The sequence below is a fragment of the Choloepus didactylus genome, chromosome 2, assembly GCF_015220235.1.
Source record: "Choloepus didactylus isolate mChoDid1 chromosome 2, mChoDid1.pri, whole genome shotgun sequence".
NCBI classification, from domain to species: domain Eukaryota; kingdom Metazoa; phylum Chordata; class Mammalia; order Pilosa; family Megalonychidae; genus Choloepus; species Choloepus didactylus.
The window spans coordinates 113,452,715-113,465,659 of record NC_051308.1 but is presented as its reverse complement, the minus strand read 5'-3'; the positions used below and the strand labels follow the sequence as shown (position 1 = coordinate 113,465,659).

Genomic DNA, 12,945 nt, shown 5'->3' with positions numbered 1-12,945 from the left:
AAAAATGGATAACTGTGACTTTGGACTCGGGAGGAATCAGACTAATCTGCAGTGAGGTGGGCCCCTTTGTCTGGGGACACTGAAAGACACAGCACTGTGCTCCACTCTGGAGTTTCCAGGAGGGGAGCACCCTTTGAAAATACAACCCTGGATGACCTGAAAGGAAGAGCTAGGCAGTGGGTAGCGGAGAACGGACTCTGGGGCTTATTAAACCCATATATCCTTGAGTCTGGGAATGGGTTTACAAACTTCCCAGGATGAGCAGGACACAAGAGGCCGCAGAATCACCCTGCCAACCATTAGCTTGATGAGCTGAGAAGATCAGAGCTCTGGCATTGAGATCTCAGCCACTGATCCTCAGTTTTTCCATTAAAAATAATAAGTCACTCACAATAAGGAATCTCCTGGACCTTTTGCAATTCTGACCTTTCAATTCCCTGAATCACATGATTATCTAGGAAACATTTCTTGGAAAGATTTTTGTGGAGATTTTTTTCTCATAAAGATTTTAGCTCCAACCTGGTTTCTAGATAGGACAATTTTAAGATTTTTGTCTGACATAATTAAAAAATATTATCTTATTCAATTAACTCATTGTAACCTTGAGCAGATTTCTATTATTGTCTCAGTTCTCTACTTTGTAAAAGAGTGTAAAATTTTTCCAACTTTTCAAGGAGACTCAAAGGAATATTTGATAAATTACTAGAAGTAGTACAGCTATTGGAATTTTATTTTCTGTAACCAATTTTAAACCAGTTATTAAATGTAGGGAACAGAAATAATGCTGAAAGGACAAAAGGGGTGAGGTGGCCTCTGTCCTGGGTCTGACTTGTGTTTGGTTCTCCCTCAGCTCCTGAACGCCCGCCGACATGTCCTGTCAGCAGAGCCAGCAGCAGTGCCAGCCCCCTCCCAAGTGCACCCCCAAGTGTCCTCCCAAGTGCCAAACTCCTAAATGCCCCCCAAAATGCCCTCCTAAGTGCCCTCCCCAAGCTCCAGTCTCTTCTTGCTGCGGTGTCAGCTCTGGGGGCTGCTGTGGCCCCAGCTCCGGGGGCTGCTGCAGCTCCGGGTGTGGCGACTGCTGCAGCTCCGGGGGTGGGGGCTGCTGCCTGAGCCACCACAGGCGCCGCAGATCCCACCGCCGCAGGCACCAGAGCTCTGACTGCTGCAGCCAGCCCTCGGGGGGCTCCAGCTGCTGCGGAGGGGGCTCCAGCTGCTGTGGAGGGGGCAGTGGTCAGTACTCCGGAGGCTGTTGCTGAAGTGGACTCTGAGCCTAGAACACCAGCATTCCCAGGATTTCCCTTGACTCTTCTTCCTGGGCCTTCCTGGTGGTCTGAAAAGTCCCAGCAAAGGCTCTGAGCCTCTAGAGGGTCCCTGTGTCCTGGCGACCAGAAGCCTGTACCCTCTCCAGTAAACTTACCTGCTGATCTCAGATCCTGCCCCTTTGGCCTGCCCTCTGAACCCCAACATCCTATGCCATTCTCCAGCTGTCTCTTGGCAGTTTGCTACCTTAACTGAAACAATAAAACAAGGAATCTGCTTGTCATTGTGTTCTAGACTATTTATGTTGTTGATTGCCCCAGCATTGTTCTGTCTGGGGCCAGAGATACTTTGTGAGCTGCAGATGTTAGGGGTGCAGATGTCAGATGTGGGGACTGCAGGAAGATGGACATGTTTGACACAACTCTGAGCCTGCCCTTGTCATCTTGGCCTCAAAAGCAGTCTTGCTTGTACTTGAATCCCTAGTGTCTACAATGAACACAGCTCCTTTCACTTTTGTTGCCTCTCAACTGTCTGATCTTGCTTCACAGGATTGTCAGGGACAGAGAGACATTATCTCATACAACCAAAGCTCCATGTCTACCTGTTTTCAGGTCATCCATCCTGTACCCTCTGCTTCCTCTGCCTCTCCTTCCAATCAATGCTCTCCCAAAGCTCCAGTCTCTTCCTGCTACAATGTCAGTTCTGGAGGCTGCTGTGACTGCAGCTACAGGGGTTGCTGTAGCTCTGGGGGCTGCTGTTGAAAACTAGCACAAAAAAAAGTCTCATGTCCATCACATTCTAAAGAAGCACATTGTCATGCCATCAGCCTACCAACTGGGAGAAGAGACTTCCAGTGTCAGTTTAGTTTCCTGTCACATTTGAATTAAAAAGAAGTTGAAGAAAACACTGTACTAAGATGGGAAAGAACTTAGAAACAATGATCTACACTGTTGAAGACATATCAGCTTCTGTGGATTTGCCGTCCTTCCATTTACTGCTAAGAGCAGGTTGTGGTTCTGGTTCTGGATGGTGTGGGTCGGTGCTTATGTTCTCTCAGAAGCTTCCCAGACTCCCTCTCATTTCCAATCATTTTTACTCCAGTCTGCAGTAGTTGCAGCTCAGATTACTCTGCCCTGTTCATTCTTGCCCTTTTGTCTATGTCACTGGAACTGCTAGTGTTACTGTCATAAAAACACAGTCCTATATATTTAGGTCTGCCTGATCCCACATCAAACAGAGAAACAAGTCTCTTTGCTTTGGTGATAAGGTGAGTTTACTGAAAATGCATCAACAAGGAATGGAGAAAAGAAAAAATCTTTCCAAGAACAGTTCAAAGTGAGAAAGGTAACTTTAGCTTTTATAGCCCAAACAGGCAAAGGAATGGCAAAGTTCCAGAAGAAAGCAGGGAAAACAAAAGGAAAACTGAGTAAAAGTCACAGGATTCATTAAAATTGAGTAATGGTTGCCTATTTCATAACAGCGTATCCTGTTATCTGGTAGGCCTTTCTCTCTCTGTTGAACATTCAGACCTTTGATCTTGTCCTTCTGTCACCATCCATGGGGGCTTTGCTAGTCGAAAGGCCAAAGAAGACACGAGGCATTGTCTGAGATATAAACCTTTAGCAGGAGTTACTTAAAGGAGCCCAAAGGAAACAGCAGAGATCAAGCGGCTTGTTGATTATGTTGTACAGGAAAGAGAGGAAAATTATAGGAGCTCAGGAAGGAGGTAAGCTATAGATCAACATCTGATGCAGGAGGTCTGGTTTCTACAGATACATAGTCCAGCTGTGTATTCCTGCTAGTTCACAAAGAAGGTAGATTAAACTTTAGCTGACTTAGGTCACGCAGGCTGCTGTGTGCCGAGCTCCACAGGCCTTTAACCCAGGCCTGGGGCTCCTACACCTTCAAGGGGAGGAAGGTACTAATATAGGCCATATGGGTTTCATCCTGCTTTGGGTGATATCTTATCCCTACAAGCAGAGCTGGGAAAAGATCTCATTAATGTAACCAGGAACAGAGTGTAAGCTTTTGAGATTACATCACAGCAAACTATGCTAGTAAGGGCTGTCATGCTTAAAGTGAATCAAAGCTGCTTGAGTGATTTGATTATAATAAGCATTTCTAACTACCAAAGACTATACTCAGCATTTTGCAGCTAAAGGATTATATTGAACATCTTCCCAACTGTTCAGCTAAGACTTGCTATGTTGTTCCTCTTCTCTTATCTTACCACTAGGTCTCTAAGGAAGGAGAACACGTACTTCCTTCAAAATTAAATATCTCTGCATTTGGATCAAGAGATCTCCATTTTGGGGGACTTTCTTCTAAAATATATAATACCCCCAGGGAATATTTTTCAGTATCTGGAGACACATTTGGTTGTTCCTACTGGGTGGTGCACAGGACAGTTCACCACAGTAAAGAATTTCGGGCTCAAAATATCAATGGTGCTGAAGTTGATGTATGTCAACACCCTCACTTTAGAAGATATGGTCTGCATCTCTGACATCATTATGCAGATCCATTAAAGGAGGATAAGCTGTGCTTCTCCTTTATGAAAGAGAGTCACATATCCTACAAGTACTTTCAACCATGAATGCATTTTTCTTACCCGCTCTGACTCCTCCAGAGCCCAGTACTGATATGAGACCAGTATTTCTCTGTTTATCTCTTTGATTGGCATTTTAGCTTTGCCTGTTCTTTTGTTTGCTTTAATGCTTGCACCCTGGATTGCAACATGTATTTTAATTTATCTCAGTCTACAATGAATTAATGTTTTACCATATTACATATGCTGTTCTTACAATATTACAACTGCCTGCTTTCCTTTATTCCCTCCTGTTCTTCATGCAAATTGTTGCCAGAGTGCCATATTTTTACCTTTTACATGTTATAAACTTTATAATATATTTTAATTAGTTTTAATTTAAGCAGTCAGTGATGTTTAAAGGTTGTGGCAGTTTGGAGTTATGTACCCCAGAAAAACATGTTCTTCATCTTATTCCATTCCTATGGGTGTGAACCCATTGCGAACAGGACCTTTACGTGAGGTTATTTTTAGTTAAGGTGTGGCCCAACTGAATCAGGATGGGTCTTAATCCTAGTACTGAAAAGCCTTATAGAGAAGGTCATAGGGAGAGAGCCACGGGGAGAAGCTGGAAGCTGGAAATGAATGGAACTCGGAAGAGCAAGGAAAAGATGATGCCATGTGCATTGCCTGTGACAGAAAAGCCAAGGAATCCCAAGGATTGTTGGCAGCCAGCCCCAGAATGCCACAGTCTTCAGGGAGAGAGCATCACCTTGCTGACACCTTGATTTTGGACTTCTTCTCACTTCAAAACAGTGAGTCAATAAATTCTCATTGTTTAAGCCATCCCATTGTATGGTTTGTTTTAGCAGCTAGAAAACTAAAACAAAGGTATTATGAGGTGTATATTTATACAAGTTTTATTATTTTAGTGCACTTCTCCATGTAGATCGGAGTTTTCATGTTATCATTTTCATTAGGCCTGAATAACTTTTGAAAATACTTTGTGTAGTATGGGAAGTGAATTATCTCAGGTTTTGTTTATCTTGTGATATTTCTACTTTTTTATTTATGAAGGATTATAGTGGTTTGAAGCTATATGTACCCCAGAAAACATTTTCTTAAATTTAATCCATTCCTGTGGTGTAAATCCATTGTAAGTAGGGCCTTTTGATGTGGTTACTTCAGCTAAGGTGTGACTCAACTCAATCAGGATGGGACTTAATCCTATTACTGGAGTCCTTCATAAGAGAACGAAATTCAGACAGAGAGAAAAAGCTATAGGAAGCAAGATACTGATCAATGGAACCTGGAAGAGAAGGAAGAGACCAGCAGATGCTGCCATGGGCATTGCCATGTGACAGAGGAGCCCAAAATTGCCAGGACCCAGTCCCAGAATGCCTCCGTCTTCAGGCAGAAAGCATCACCTCAATGATACCTTGATTTGGACTTTCTTTCAGCCTCATACCCATAAACCAATAAATTCCCCTTGTTTAAGCCAACCCATTTCATGGTATTTGCTTGAGCAACCTAAGAAACTAAAACAAGGATATTTTGGTGAATTTAGAATTCTAGATTGTTAGTTATCTGTCTTTTAGCAGATTAAAGATATTATTTCTTTGTTTTCTGTCCTATTTTGCTTCTGATAAGAAGTGAAACCATCTTAAATCTTATATTTAGTGCATCATTTTTTTTCTGACTTTATTTTCTTTTTCTAGTGTTTTCCTTTTCTTTTTAGATTTTAGCAATTTGACTCTGATATGCCTATGTGTGGTTTTCTTTGGGTTTATGCTGATTGGGGGGTATTAAAATCCTTGAGTGTGTGGATTGAATTGTTTTTATTAAATTTGGAAAATATGTGGCTATTGTTTCTCTACTCTTTCTTTCTCTCCCCTCTTTCTGGGACCCTAATGGCATCTATATTAGACACTGAAGACCAGGATGTCTGAAAGGTCTGCATGAAAAGGCTAAGAGAATGAATGAGCCTCGTCTCCTCAGTCTGATGGAAATACATGTCGGCAGTCCTAGAGACAGATACAGTAGGCAAAGTGGGTGAGGGAAGCTAGCCTATACAGTGAGAATGACTGAAAATCAGAGGAAAAGTAAAAAGAAATGATTGGTAGGAAGATAAGCCTTGGCTACACTGTCTTGAATGGAAAGATTTCTTCAACAAATAGAAAGATGTGCAGAGTCATAGAACAGGTGGTTTATCACAGCACATGTCATTGTTTCCAAGCTTTTGACTTCCTTAATAAAAAGTTGTTCTTTTGAAATGTGTTATGGCACTTTTAAAAAATGGATATGAACAAGCTGAAATTAAAATGGGGATGAACATCTATTTGCAGAATTGTTGACCTGGTGACTGAGCTTTGCCCATTGTTAAAACATAATATCCAAGGAGATATTTATTTTTGTTTTTTGATTTTTTTTTTTTTTTTTTTTCCTGAAGGAAGAGCATGAAGAGGCGTTTTTGTGGGGGGTAAAAGGGAGAGTGAGCACAGGACTGAGTAGATGAGAATAATTAGGAGGGAGGACTTTTGACCAATTGGATAATGTTGCTCTCCAGGGCATGCCTGAGGGACAAGGTAAGACACTAATAGGAACTGAAGAACTTCTGTTCACACAGCCTGTGGTAGGCAGAATAATGATCCCCCAAAGATGTCTGTATCCTAATCCTCAGACAGGGGACTGTTTCCTTACATGACAAAATGGAGTTTGCAAATGTGATGAAGTTAGGGACCCAGATGGGGAGATTATCCTGGATTACCTGGGTGGATCTAATTGAATAACATGGATACTAAAACCACATGACCTTTTCTGGCTATGGTAAGAGGGAACAGTGACTATGGAAAAATGATCAGACAGATGCAATGCTGTTGATTCTGCAGAAGGAAGAAGGGGGCCCACAAGCCAAGGAAAGTGGCTATTTCTACAAGTTAAAAAGGGCAAGGAAATGGATTCCCCCTGAGAACCTTCAGAAAGGAGCTAGGCCCTACTGACAGCCTGCCTTTTAGCCCAGTTAGACCCATGTCTAACTTCTAACCTATAGAATTCCAAGATAATAAATGTGTGCTGTTTTATGCCACCAGGTTGTGATAATTTGTTACGGCAATGATAGAAAACTAATAAAGACACTGAGACATTTCCATCCACATAATGTCGTTTCAAGACCTAGATGACTTGAGAGGAGACAGATAGAGGAAAAGATGAATTCTTCTCTCTTGCCCAGTCCTTAGCCCCTAGAAGCCAACCTGCATCTGTGGTCCTAGAGGCTTCAGGGAGCAGAAAACAGTGATGCAAGCAGTAATAGAAATCAGTCTCGGACAGGATGGCGAGCAGATTCTTTGTTTTATTGTTTCACAGGACGAAGGTGTCAGCAAGGAGAAAGGCTGTGGAAGTACTGCCACAGAGATGGGTTCCAGATCAGCATATACGTACTGGAAGAGAAGTCAAGGTTCCGGACGTCAGGGTAGAGGAACCATCTAGGCCAGAATTTCATCAATATCTCTCAGGAACTTTGACAGGTTCAATAAGAAGAAAAGGAGGAGGAGAAATCTTTGACCATTTTTGACCCCTAAATCTGCCCTTCTTGGCTCAGGTTCCACTTCAGCAGCCTCCAGAGTATTGACCGCTGCCCCCTCCACAGCAGCTGGAGCCCCCTCCGCAGCAGCTGGAGCCCCCTCCGCAGCAGCTGGAGCCCCCTGAGGGCTGGCTGCAGCTGTCAGAGCTCTGGTGCCTGCGGCGGTGGGATCTGCGGCGCCTGTGGTGGCTCAGGCAGCAGCCCCCACCCCCGGAGCTGCAGCAGTCACCACACCCGGAGCTGCAGCAGCCCCCGGAGCTGGGGCCACAGCAGCCCCCAGAGCTGACACCACAGCAGGAAGAGACTGGAGCTTGGGGAGAGCACTTAGGAGGGCATTTTGGGGGGCATTTAGGAGTTTGGCACTTGGGAGGACACTTGGGGGTGCACTTGGGTGGGGGCTGGCACTGTTGCTGGCTCTGCTGGCAGGACATGTCTGTGGGCGTTCAGGAGCTGAGGGAGAACCAAACACAGGTCAGACCCAGGACAGAGGCCACCTCACCCCGTTTGTTCTTTCAGCATTTCATTAAAGACATTTAAATGACCTGTTTGACAGTCATCCTAGAGATTGAATCTCACTGAAATTTTCAGAAAGTTGACCAACTTCTTCCACTTTATTTCCTTCAAACCTCATAATCTCTTTATAATGGTGGAGATTGTCATACCCTTCATTAAGAAGGAAATGAGGCAAAAACATATGAAAAAACCTGCCTTCAGTTAAACATCTGGAAAGCAAAGGAGGCAGTTTCTCCCATCATATCAATCGCAATGCTGAAATAGTCCAATCTAGAAACTGAGCCAGAATATAAATATTTTCTTGAAGAAAGAAGGAATGAAAACAAGAATTCTCTCTTGGAGTAACTTTCTCGATGTTTTTGTCTAATAACACTTGGAAGGGCAGAATTGTAAATGGTCTTGGAGACTGCCTGGTCTCTGTAGCTCACTTTATTCAAGAAGCTAAAGAACAGAGGTTTTTTTTGTGCAAACAAGGAATTTGAACTCACCTATCCTGACTCTTGTCTGGTGCTCTGCAATTTTCAATATATCATGGCCTCGCACTAATATTTTGGCACAGTGATTCTCAACTTTCCATGTCCAACTTCTTAAATGGATTTTCAATTCCAAATAAGGTTCTCACACAATGTCTCTCTCTATTGCTTGAGAACCACTGGAGCTAGCTCATCTTTGCAAGAAGAATCATAGTTTTGCTCTGAAAGGTGAAGTCTGCTTCTGAAAGTTGTTCCAGGAGAGCACAGTAGTGAGTGTTTCAATTCCCTCTGGCCTTAGAGACCCATCCAGTGGCAAATCAGTCTGGTCCAGCAAGAAAGCTCAACCACTCAGATCTGCCTCCTGTTTCCAGTTGGCGCACTCCCCATAACTCCCCACCTCCCCTGACCATATCCTCTCTCAGTCTTCTTGAACCCTCTCTCCTGCTATCAATGTGGCCTCCAGCTCCCTCTTGTCCCTGTCCCATTGTCTTCCTTTCCTACCATTCTGAGCATCCCTCCTGGGGAAGCCCCTGCTCCTGCTCCCCGTGGACACTCACCGGGTTCACAAGCAGATTCAGGGTCTGTCAGCACCTGAGCAGGTGAGTGGATGGAGGTGCTCTGGTCCGAGGCCCTTTTATCCTGGCCTTGGGCTCTGCCCCAGCCTGTGAGACAGGGCCTGGGCATGAAGGACCCGCCTCCTGCCACCCACTGGGTCCTGTGACCCGGGATGACTGGTGGCTCCTCGCCTGCCTCCCTGCACATGGGGCTCAGGGCAGCTGCTCCCAGCTAGGAATAGGGCCGTGTAGAGATGGGTGTTGGGGAAGAAATCCCTACCATCATTCCCCACCTCATTCTCCCTGGAAGGTAACTGTCTTGCTCAGTTTTGGGGCTAAAGAATCAGATAGACTTTAGACAGAATCCTGCACAACCTTGTAAATAAATACCTCATCCTTCTCATTATCAGTTTTGAAACTCTAGACTAGAGATAACACAAAAATAACTCTGATGGAGTGTGCCAGAGTCAATAAGCTAATGCAAAGAAAGAGCCTAGTAGAGAGTCTATTACATCCTATATTACCTACAGAAATGCAAACACATTCACTTTTTTAAACTTACAGCTGCTTTCTAAGGAGAGTGGATTTGTTTAGAAAAGAAAAGCCCCTTTTATATTGCCGAGGTTATTGACAGGTTTAATACGAAAATGTAAACTAAGAATGCAGTTTTATAGAGGGAGCAGAGAAAGATGAATCGATCTGCTAATTAGAGTGAGAAATTCAGATATTTCAGGGTATTCTGAGGTCTGCAGATGAGAAAGGGGAAAGGAAGAGAGGATCTGGGAGATTTGTAGGGTGGAACCCAGATTGGGATCATGTGGCCATGAGAAAGCCCTGCCTAGTAGAGCCGAGACTGGAGCATATTTAAAACAGGTGTATCCAGTACTTTGTATGAATTCTTCTTTTCTTTCATTGTTTTATAAGCCCCTCTCAATTCCCAGTAGTACTTTAGGATTTTAATTAAATAATTTATATCAACACAGACTTTCCTTGAAAGAAATATTGGGATTTGCATATGTGAACATGGGATTCATATCTGGGTCAAAATGGTTAGTTAGATAGCAATAACCCCATCTTGGATATTACAAGGTTATTGAATGGCTAAGCTAATTTATCAAACAAAAGGGAAATAGAAAGTCCACTTCCCTCTGGGCTATGGTAGAAATATTGGGGAGATCTCTGGAATTCCCTCAACCCTGAATGGTTATCGATTTGATAATATCTAGATCCTTTTGTGCAGTGTGAACCCCACTAATATCTGGCTGAATTTGTGTGTGTATGTATGTGTGTGCTTGTAGTAAACATCTGCATAGATATTACAGAGACTATGAGACTAAATATGTGACTATGCGTATATATGTTTTTGTGTATGTATCTGAGTCATTTTGTATGTGATGGTAAATATATTATACATAGACACACACACACACACACACATAATATATCTTGTTTCTCTCTGCATCAGGTATTATCTGATGCCCAGCTTCCCCTAAATTGCTGTCTCTAATCTGCCTGGCTCCTCCTTTTTTCTCTCTTCCACGATGTCAGTGGTGAAGTCCACTCTCCTTTGACTAGTGTTTGAGGCCCGTCATACACAATGTGACCCTGTGCTACATCTATAGTTTAGGCTTTGCTACCTCCCTTTAGATATACTCTTATTAAGCAAAATTGGCCTATTTTCTCTACCTTGAATTTGTCCCTTCCTGTCCTACTTCATGCTTTATTCCACATCTTCAGATTTTTAAAACAGTGCTGTTCAAATATTACTTGCTGTGATATTCTTTATGAGTCTTACCACTCAAATATGATTGCAATAAACCCTGCTTTACTCTCCAGCTGGGGTCCTATATTTCTGCAGCTCTCATCAACTCCTAATACAAGGCTATACATATAATGGGTAATCAATTAAAAAACCCACTCATTACCATCACCATTAACTTTACTTTGCCTATGACTTAGGCCATCAGCATTAGCTGTCTCACTCTGAGATATTCAAATAGAAGTACATAGGCCTCATCACCCTGCAGAAACCTACCACTGAATTACTTGAGTATGGCTCAGCTTGTTCCAAAGGGTATACTTATTTAATGCGAGCATAGTGAAATATTGATTACTAAGCTCACACAGGTTTTTATTTCTCAGGAGCCCAACTCATCCATTCCAAAGATGATGGGGCTTAGAAGCTATTTTATCCATGCTTTTGTCACCACAAAGGACAGCACCCCAAGCATCAATTAATCTGATTGGGCTTCAGTGATAAGGAGACAGCATGGATATAAGAATGTGGGGACTGTCTCTTTCCTTGGATATTAGATCTCAATGGCTTGGAAACCATTTTAATATATAAAAAAAAAATAGTCACTAGCATAGGCTCGAACTTCTGAGAGGCTTATGTTCCTTATGCCTTCAGAATCTCATGTTCTCAGGGGGAATAGAAAGAATGCTGAGACCTGATGGGAACTTATTCAGACTCAGTCAATTTTACTCGCCCTCCCAGACCCAGCACTGCTCATGTTAACTTGTTTTATTTTCTTCCATCGCAAACCCTTATTTGTAGTAACAAGACAAAACCATATTCCAAATTAACTAGAAGAACATATAGGTAATTATTTCTCTATATGTAGCTGGGAAAAGTATTTTAAGCCTGGCAGAAAATATTGATAAATTTCACTACATAGTTAAAAAAAAATTCTGAAGGCAGAAAGCATCATGAAAAATTAGACAGAAAAAATAATCAACTGAGAAAAAAATAAATTACACAAATCAGGAGTAGAATTCAAATCCGTAATAAACAACAAGTTCTTGACATTTTAGAGAAAATAAATTAATCTATCTGTAAATGAATGGGCAAAGGACCTGAAAGAACAAATAGGTTAGAAAGAAATACAATGGCCAATAAACTGTGGAATTTATTCTTTCATGTTTGTGTATAAAAATAACCAAAGAACTACATTCAAAACAAGGATTTTTTTTTTTGAATGAGGTCAAGCATTTGTACGCCTTTGCATTGTTGGTTGAAAGTAAGCAGAAATGGATGTTATGATTTTGGAAATCTAAACTGGCATAGCTATTCTGGAGGGGAATTTGGTGGTTCATTATTCAACAAATAGTTATGGTATGAATGAGTTAAAATTTAAAATGAACATACTCTTTTATGAGCAGTTGTACTTCTAGGAATTTATTCTAAGGAAAAAAGATTTCACAAAGAAAAAACATGAATAAGAATGTTTACTACAGAAAAATTAGAAATAACAGAGTCAGAAAGGTGCAAGATATAAGATCAGAATACAGAACAAATAAATTTATATAAACCAGCAAAAAACAGTTCAAAAATATAATTTTAGACATTGCTATTTACAATGACAAAAAGTACATAAAGTTTATAATTTTAATATAAAGATATTTATTGATAAATAAGGAGACTTTATTAAAGAATAGCAAAATTGAAGGAGAGAAATACCATATTCACAAGTGGATGGAGAGGAAAATTAGTATCATGAAATTTGATAGCCCTTCACAAATTAATGTGTATATTCAATGAAATTTCTATCAAAATGCCAGTGATGTTTTGTTTCATTTTGCTTTACTTTCATTTAGCAGAAGGTTAAAAATTGGCTCTAATATTTGTAAGAAAGGGCAAGTTCCAGGACTTGCCTAGTCAATCTTAAGGAGGAGAAAGAAATAATGGAACATGTGTGATTAGATATCACAATTGATTATACACTTTTAGCCATTCTTACAGGGATAGATAAATTGGCAATGACAAGAATTGTCAGTCCAATTACAGGTGTACACATACGTGGAAACTTGATGACAGAGGCATATTTCAGATCAGTGGGGAAAGTGGAGTATTTGAATATGATGTTGGGGCAACTGATTATTCATTTGGAAAAAAACTTTAGATACGTAAAAGGTATACAAAAATTCCATTCTGTGTTGAATAATAACATTCATTTTTAAAATAAAAATAATTTTTACAATGTTTAAAGGAAAATAGAAAAGATTTTCTGAGCTTATTATGAGACGTTGAGATTTCCT

General features: G+C 41.4%; 1 protein-coding gene across 1 annotated transcript; it reads left to right on the top strand.

Annotated features, from left to right (window-relative positions):
* The first annotated feature begins 869 nt into the window (after positions 1-869).
* LOC119512916 (late cornified envelope protein 1F-like) lies at positions 870-7,492 on the top strand. The gene is made up of 2 exons (XM_037807741.1): positions 870-1,230; positions 7,386-7,492. The coding sequence occupies exons 1-2, from the start codon at positions 870-872 to the stop codon at positions 7,490-7,492; spliced, it is 468 nt and encodes a 155-aa protein (XP_037663669.1).
* Positions 7,493-12,945: the final 5,453 nt, after the last annotated feature.